Raw genomic sequence first — 7858 nt, forward strand, 5'->3', positions numbered from 1 at the left:
TAATCAGCACCTAAATTTGTTATAACAAATGTAACTGATTAGTAGAAAAAAAGCCCCACAGAAAATAGCTATTCTTAAAGCCTTTAGTCAGAAGTTGTAGAGGTTAATCATTGTTTCTTTTTTTCATTTAGGTAGTTATGACTACTACACGTACTGTTCAAAGATACATGATAGTTTGGTTTGACTATTGCTACATTTTCCTGCAATGATGTGTCATTGAAAGAGGCTCGCAACTCCTCCTGAAAGTTCAATCCGAGTTGTAGTTCACTAAAACCTCCACATCTAATTAATGGGTCAGTGACTGTGGCAGTCAGCAGTTAAATGTTGGCTGTTCATTTTACATGCGTCTTTCATCTTGCTAATGATTTCATAGTAATGTAAAGGGTAAACAGGACTTTGCTACCTAAAGTTGTTTGAGTGTTGCAGTCCACCTGAGGAACATAATCTGCCCTCATTATGGGCTCAGGGAAACACTATGGGAGTTTATCACCAGAGGCACATAACCTGTAATGACTATTACAAATGTTCTGTTTAAGTGCTTTAAACAACCAGATACTTATTATAATAATGTAGTACCATGCAATTAAATCTTATATATGTTCTTATTTGTTTAACAATCACCTCAGGTATTTTCAGTTATTTTGCTCAAAGGCAGACATCCAACATGGCTGAGGTAACACGAGACAGCTTCTCTTTTTGTAAAGAGAAACTGTACACTCGAGTGCCACATTAACAGGTAGTCCTGTGTGTGTTGGTACAATAGCTAGTCTGCAGCCTTATAGCTCGTGTTAAAAGATCAGTAAAATCCAAAGAAAGCATACAAGCCATACCATTTTTATAAAACAGGGACCTTTTGTCTTTACTAATGTTTTCACAAGAAGTGAAGGTGGGTCCCTCCCAGTGATTTGTGTAACACTTTTATGGCCTTTTTATAATCCTGTGAGGAAGTCCTGTAAAGCGCATTGCTGGAACTTGGTTAATTGTTTTAGTGTTCATACTGAACCTTTTGGAATGGATCAGGAAGTATATTCTTTGATGGACTGTCAGAGAATGGCAGGTCAATGTCGCGTAATGCATGTACTGTATGTGGTTATGTTTGTATTACCCCTAAAACTGTAATGGAAAAAAGAATACATTAAAAAAAGTTGTTGGGTCAAAGAAGTATTAGGTAAGGGCAACAGTTTTACTGACTACTGACTGGATAGTTCACTGTAACATTACAGTCAGTGAGTAAACATATACCTCCAGCACAGGAGAGGTTTCTCACTTTCTGATGTTTTTTGGTGGATATACTGAGGACATAGATTCCCAATTCCACTGTGTTTATTAGGCAGATGCATTGGTTTGGTTGACTGTTGGAAAAAAAATGGCCTGCACACACTACACATCATCATTGATGGTTGATATAACATTCAGGCTATAATTGAGCCCAAGATAATAAAGATGATAACAGTTTTAAAGTAATGTTTGCTGTGATATAAAGTGATGTTTGCCAAAGTAAACATATGACTAGTGACTCGACTGGCCCAGGTATTTACAGTCAACGTGTATGCATACATGTGGTCCTGTCAAGAGGCGTAACTTGACAATATGTTTGTATTAGGATGTGCTGTTAGTGTGTGTGAAGTGACAACAGTTAAACCCGTACGCCCAAACATTGTTGTGTCAGAGGGTTTCACCGTACAGTGCAGTGATGAGAGATATTGTAGATGACAGAGGAGAAAAAGGAAGACAGAAGGAGAGCATGACTCAAGATCCCCACAGTGCTTCTTTCCTTTATTTTGTCTTCTTTTTTTTTGCATTTTCTTTTTTAACAAACCAATCCCAACACATTTTATGATCAGAGCTGCGGATGAGTCAGTGACAGAGTTCAAACAAAGATGTTATTCATCAGAAATAGTGCTCGGAACCACTTTAATTACTCCCTCGTCCCTCTGTCCAGTTGTAAATAGCTGCAGCTCATTGTGTCACTGCGGCTTTGTCAAATCACCCGTGACTAAGGAGCCTGTTACAGTATCTGTTTACTCACTCACTCACACACGCACACACACACACACACACACACACACACACACACACACACACACACACACACACACACACACACACACACACATACACACACACTCACAAACCACTTCCATTGGTTCTGTGCGTCTAGAGTGACACTGACAGCTGGTGAGGATCATGTGAGAAATGTGACCACTGTGCATTGTGCTTGCTGGCTCTCGTGATGTGGTCTGTGTGTCTTTGTGTGAATATGGCAGTGTGTTGGCGGAGGCTGCAACAGACACCGCGGCAGATTTTTTTTTTTTTCCGGGAAAAAAGGGTGCACGTGTGGAATTGGAGCCAGAGATTTGAAGACACAGAGTCCGGGACCTTGAGGGAAAAGTGTCTTGCTGTGTTAGGCAGTCTGTAGCCCTGCTGTAGTGTTAGATGATTTTTAAGTAGGATTATTCTGCTCTGTTGTACCGCTGTGAGCCGAGAGAGAGACATTATCCACCACAGGCCTACTCATACACACACACTTAATCACAAATGCCAATGCTCATGCTCCTTCTTTCTCACACACATGTGCACTAACTCAGCATGCCAGCTAGCAGGTGGCGAACTATCATTGAAAACCACATCCCTCATCTTTTCCTGCCCCCTTTCTCCCGCTCCTTCGTCTCCTCATTTCTTCTCAGTTTTGCACTTCGCTCCACTTTTCTCCCCTTCCCTCCCACTGTGCTGACACGCACCTACTGGCACTTGGATTTTCACTTATCCTCCCAACTAGTAATAGATTTTCGACTGTACTATTCAGTCTCTCTTCTGACACCCCGTTGTTAGAAGACACCTGCAGAGAGGCAGATAAATAGATGGAGAAGAAGGTAGTATACTTGGCCTGTCAGCACACAGAAGGATAATGCTTTTGCCGCTCAACTTTTTTCTCTTTGCTCTTATTCTGCCTCCTCTTTTGTCTCAGGTTTCATTCTTTAGTAATTCAGGTATTTTTCTTCCTCAAATAGGCAGGGAGTATTTCTGTTAGCAGGGAGTCTTTCTCATTCAGTTCAAGTTATGAATGATGGAAAACATTATCACTTTCTGTTCTCTCATCTTTTAATGAGTTAGTTAATTATCAAAACCAGCTAACCAAACTTGAACCCATGACAGATATAGCTGTATTTGTAATGATAACAGTTTTACAGCTAAAAGGCCTAAGGGTCAAGTAACATATGCACTATGACAGGGACGTCATGCAGACATCAAACACAGCAACAACACAGTGTATCAGTTTCTCCATTATGCAGCCCAACAATGCTCCTATCATTAAACAAATGTGGACAACGTCAGCTAGACCTTCTGTAACTCATCCTCCCTCCAACTATTGTCAGAAGTTACTGTTAGTGACTTACAGTGTGGATGTGTCACGAGGCGTTGACGGTCATAGTATCCATCTCCCGTTGTGTGCTCTAACAGAGGATCTCATTCAGCCACAACAGTGAGGAGAAGAGTGGGGGGCAAGGTAGCATTCACAGCCATCAGAGAGGTCGGGGGAGAGGGAGTAATGTGGAGGAAAGGGAGGCAGAGGACAGAGACTATGCAGCTGCTTGTACACACCGCCATGCGCATGCAACACGTGTAGGCGTTACTGTTACTGACAAATTCATGATGCTAATTGAGACAGGTGTTCACACTCTTTATACCGATCATTCTTTTACTCTTAGTTCAGAGGTCCAGAGCTCTGTAGTCATGATGAAAGTTATCTGCAACTGAAACTGAGACTTTTTATTTATATAGAAACTTTCAAGTTTTAACAGGTCAGATAGCAAACTAATGGATAACATTCACTGGCAGGTATTGATAACGGTAAATAGAGTCCCCTTTCCTTCTTTTTTTTTGACATGGGCCTTGTAAAAAAAAAAATGTTTGGTTCTAAACAAGTTTATACCAAAACATTTTTTACTAACCCAGTAGATCAGCGTGCAGCCACGGTATTTTAACCTAATGCCCATCTTGGTAGCGGTCAACTAAGTGTTGATGAAGATGCTTGAGTGGATGGTGTAGGATAGAAGAAGGGGAGAGAGAGTAAGAGGAATCATTCTACTTCAATACTAAAGAACACGCTCTTCAAGTTAACCCTGCTGAACGTAGTTTAAGGTTATTCTAAAAAGCCACTGATCAATTCCTCAATACTGCCATGCATAATCGATCTTTGGTGGTGTGATAAGGAATTTTACCTACTGTCAGGCAGGAGGAGACGTGAATGAACTGCTACAAGGTCATCCAGATCAGTTTCTTCTTCAACCAGAGATGTTGACAAGTGTTGTTTTTATTAACTGATATGTTTAAAGCAGCCAGATGGTGTGCCGGATTATTTATCTAGCAGACAGCAATCAGTCTAAAGTCTCCACTCTCAGACATGATTATACAACTACATGAATGTGTTATCAAACAGAGTTATGATCGATGAGGGGGAAAATTAATATAGAAGTATGTTAACACTAGAGAGAACTGGAAAATGGCCTGTGAATTTTTAACGTTTCCATCATCAACGCTGCTTTTAACAGGCAGCATCACATGCTCATACCTACTTTTAATGTGTTTAATTGTTGGTGCCATGTCAGACAAACAAACCATAAGATTTAATGATGCTAAGGTATGGACATAGTTGTGTGTTTGTTCATTTGCTGTAGCAAACAACATGAAAACATTGTTATACTAAGGGACAAACTCAGTTGTACTCCAGAGTTGTTGGCTGTGCTAACATTGTAAGCTAACTCTTATGTTGTCTCTCTCCAAGCTTCTCTACCTACATAACGACATTACAATGCAGCTTCATCAACAGGGGCTTGATTCAATAGACAGCACTCTGTAATAATTGGATCACGACAAAACTGCATTAAGTGCTTTGCACAGAGATAATGGCATCTTAATTGAAATGCATTCATTTGCATAAGCAAATGGGTGCTTTTATGAATGCTTTCTTCAAAATATCAAAATAATCAGCTCTTTTAAAATTTGATTATTATTGTACCTATTATTTGCAAATCAATCTGGGCAAGGGAAGAGCAGGCTAGAGACAGGAAGGCAGAGTTCATAGAATCCTGGGATTCCCTCATGCTCTCCAAATTGTGAGCACCACCCAAGTATCAATGGATCCTAATATCTAGCAGCAGTTGAAAATGTTAGTAATGATCAGCAGAAATGACCCATGACGGGTACTTATGAACCCCCTCACATCAATGGCCATTTGATGAAGATCCTAGACAAGAGTCATTTATGTGGCAAACTAAACCCCGGATATTTTATTTAAGAAAAATAAGAATACGGTCAGAATCGGTTCTCCTTCCTTATGCCCTTCTGGAAATTGATCTTTTTTTCTCCCGCTTCATTCCTTTCTGCATTGCTCTCTCCCATCTTTCACTGTCAAATCCCTCCAGTGCTGAATGTCTTCTTAATAGTCCAACACATTAAGACTGAACAGAACTCTGTGATTACAGACATTTGAAGTGTTGGATCACTGACCACTGTGCCGTCAAGCTTGGCTGTTTGATTTGTGACTGTGGCCAGTTGATTTAATCTTAAGATGATCCCCTAATTATGAAATATGGACATGACGTACGCTCTGAGATGAAACCATCTGTGTCCCCAAGCAGGGATATTCACAAATGATCACCAGAGATATTAAAATTCTCATAATAAAACTATATAGTCCACACTTGACTCCTATATGGAGATAGAGGGAGGATCTAATCAGTCTTTCTGAGTACTTTACGCTCCCTAAGTGGATCTATATTCCTTTACATAGCTGTCTTTCTGAATCAGCAAAAGATGTCAAGTCACAATCTGCAGTAAGTGCTCAATGCCACAATTATAAATGATTTTTAAACATATTTAGCTTTTTTCTAATGAGCAGGGTGTCTCCCTGCTCATATCAGTAAACAATCAAAGACTGTTTGAATCCCAAAGACTGTGGTAGATTCAGGAACACTTATTTCTTTACAGAGGTGAGCAGTCAGCAGGCTTCACCTCAAAAAGTTAGATTTGGATTGTTATTCAAGTGTTCACATACAAACAGATCAAGGACACCAAAACATGATATCTCTGTCTGATGTTGTTGTCGTTCTGTGTGTTTCCACCGACAGGAGCAGATGGCCAATGGCGTCCACGGTTCTGCCTCTTTGCCTTCTTCGTCCGTCTTGCTGATCGGCTCATACAGTCTGGACAGGGAAGTCCTGAAGAAACTTGGAATCGGACTGGCTCTGGCTGCAGCTATCTTGGCCTTCGTTGTAGAGAAACTGTACTGACTCTGTAAATCTGAAAGGAGGAAAGAGAAGAGGACAATGATATCTCGCACAGTGTGTCAGAAGGTGGTGAATCCAGTAATCAAACAGCCTTGTTTGATCCCCTGTAAACTACTCTACGTACTCTTCAGTTTAAAATAAAACCCAAAGAAAAAAGAAAGATGAGGCTAGTGTAACTTGAAGTCAAGGATTATTCATATTTTCTTAAGAATTTTTTAGTTTTTCTCAAAAAAAAAGTCAGAAATTGCCATGTTTTGCTTTGTCTCTTGTTCACTGATGGCTGCAGCCTGACATCGTTAACAAACTAGTTGACGACAAGTGTTTGGATCATTGTTTTGGGGAGGGTCTCTGCAGCTATTTTTAATATAGAATAAGAACAACACAACCAGCTGAACACTTTTTGTTCATCTGTACCTAAACACAATCTGAGAATTAAACCGTCAGTCATCTGTTGTCAATTCTGCGATACTGAGCATCTAGATTTCTGAATGTTCTCTGTTATACAGGTTCACCCTCTTTTTTGGATGGATTGACTTGTGTCTTACTTTACAGTGTCTGATATTTTATTCTGTGGAAGGGAGAAATAATGTGTATAATACTCTGATTAAAGGGGATCTGTGACTTTCATTTGAATATATTTATTTTTCAACAGGGGACAAGAAGAATCTATTGTCACATCTTCAGTACATGTGTGTTTTTTAGTGGTTTGCATGTGTTTTTATGGTTCATTTGATGGTTTTTGGCTCCTACATGAAAGTGAATTGGAATATATTTTTATGTTCATTTACTCTACTTAATAGTTTAAACATCCCTCTCCGTTGGACAGGTGGACCGTAATGACTTCTGATGGTGTGTCATTATAAACCCATCAGTCCACAAGAAATACCACACAACCCATAAGATAACCTTCAATTTAAGTTGTGTTTAAGGCTTGTTCCATGATTTCTTCCTCTCCTGTGGCCGTGTGTAGCTGATGTCCATGTCTGTAACCACCCAAATTCAATAATGGTGAGTGCATTTTGCTGTGTAGCTCGAAACATTAAAAAAGCCTTTTTTTTACTGTTATGGTGGAGAACAAGTATTATAAGTAGTAGTACAGTACAAGGTTCAATAGTACAAATAAGTCAAATTACAAATAATAAACATTTGTGGGGGGAGAAAAATGATAGAATATCCAAACCATCCTGAAGTTTGTTTCTGTAAATCAGGTGATTTTTAACCTTTATGACAACAACTCAGTTGAAATGTGGACCTAAATCTGAATCTTTATCGAGACATCACATAATGTTTTTGTTTTTCTTTACATGCATTGTTTTAACCATCCAAGACAATTATTAAAGGATCAAATCAGCTGGTCACAAGTGAAAAGGCTTAAGTCTCATTTATTCATTTAAGTTCAGTTATTTACTTCTGAAGTTTACATTTTTCTAAAACTCCAAGAGGATTAACGGGGGAGAATCCCTTACCTCTGCACAACGTTCATTATTGCGCCGATGTTGTCATGCACAGAGTCTTCCTGGGATTCTCACAAATCTCTTTCTGCTTTGAGGTACAACACTCCCAACATG

The 7858-nt window shown here is 39.5% G+C and overlaps 1 protein-coding gene across 1 annotated transcript in view; it reads left to right on the forward strand.

Annotated features, from left to right (window-relative positions):
• The window catches only part of cdkal1 (CDK5 regulatory subunit associated protein 1-like 1), a 231364-nt gene extending 223706 nt beyond the window's left edge, over positions 1 to 7658 (forward strand). The window contains exon 15 of the mRNA XM_061050985.1: positions 6132 to 7658. Within this exon, the coding sequence (XP_060906968.1) occupies positions 6132 to 6293 (162 nt within the window). The 3' untranslated portion in view covers positions 6294 to 7658. The remainder of the gene's footprint in view (positions 1 to 6131) is intronic.
• Positions 7659 to 7858: the final 200 nt, after the last annotated feature.

This window comes from Labrus mixtus, chromosome 11 (assembly GCF_963584025.1).
Source record: "Labrus mixtus chromosome 11, fLabMix1.1, whole genome shotgun sequence".
Taxonomy (NCBI): Eukaryota; Metazoa; Chordata; class Actinopteri; order Labriformes; family Labridae; genus Labrus; species Labrus mixtus.